The sequence below is a fragment of the Cebus imitator genome, unplaced genomic scaffold (assembly GCF_001604975.1).
Source record: "Cebus imitator isolate Cc_AM_T3 unplaced genomic scaffold, Cebus_imitator-1.0 Scaffold967, whole genome shotgun sequence".
Classification (NCBI taxonomy): domain Eukaryota; kingdom Metazoa; phylum Chordata; class Mammalia; order Primates; family Cebidae; genus Cebus; species Cebus imitator.
In genome coordinates this window covers 64635-65366 of record NW_016108282.1, presented here as the reverse complement: position 1 = coordinate 65366, position 732 = coordinate 64635, and the positions used below count along the sequence as shown (strand labels likewise).

Sequence of the window (732 nt, the reverse complement as noted above, 5' to 3'; positions counted from 1 at the left end):
GTCTACACCTCCATCCAGGGAGAGACGTCAGGGTGTCTACATCCCCTTGCAGAGCTATCGGGATGCATCTGCGCCTCCTCCTCCGATACCTGGTTTTAACTGGCCCCTCCCGGCCTGAGTGCCTGTTCCGACGCCCAGCCCCCCACGCCTGACCCGTGGCTCCTTCCTGCCCTCCCTGCCCCTCAGCCCGTCCCGCGCACGGCAGCGCCCACCTGCTCACTGTCTTTCACGGTCTCCCCCTCCGGGAGCTGCGGCCCGACCGTCTCGTGCCACTGTCTCTTCACGGCCCTGTACAGGAACTCCTCCACCTCCCTCTCGGGGAGGACGCTGGGGTCCCAGAGCAGCTGGTCTTCGTTCTCATAGACTGCACAAGCAGAGGGCAAGGGTCACGCTGCAGGAACCCACTCCGCACCCACACACGCAGGGACAGGAAAGCGGCACTGTCCCGCCCCCGTCCTTTCCCCGGGGGCACTGTCGCTCGCTCCTCCTGGGCTTGGTGAGGCTGGGTCCAGGGCAGGCTCCGGGCACCAGACACAGGCCTGTATCCTCATGACCAAACGCAGGCAGCCATGAGCGGTCGTCAGGGGCACCTGATCCAGCCAGGGGGTCAGAGGAAGCTGCGGGCAGCCTAGATCTGCGGCGGGGGACGACCCAGCGAGGGCTCTGCAGAGGGTGATGTAAGGAGTGACCCCAGTGAGGTGAGGCTGGCTTCAGGCTGCACAGCTACAAGGT

The 732-nt window shown here is 65.8% G+C and overlaps 1 protein-coding gene across 7 annotated transcripts in view; it reads right to left on the bottom strand.

The window, feature by feature from the left end:
• MIER2 (MIER family member 2) overlaps nt 1–732 on the bottom strand; it is a 40495-nt gene that overhangs the window by 7081 nt on the left and 32682 nt on the right. For all 7 annotated transcript variants that reach the window (XM_017521140.2, XM_037735797.1, XM_037735796.1 and 4 more), the window contains one exon: nt 213–364. In XM_017521140.2, coding sequence (XP_017376629.1) covers nt 213–364 — 152 coding nt within the window. The remainder of the gene's footprint in view (nt 1–212; nt 365–732) is intronic.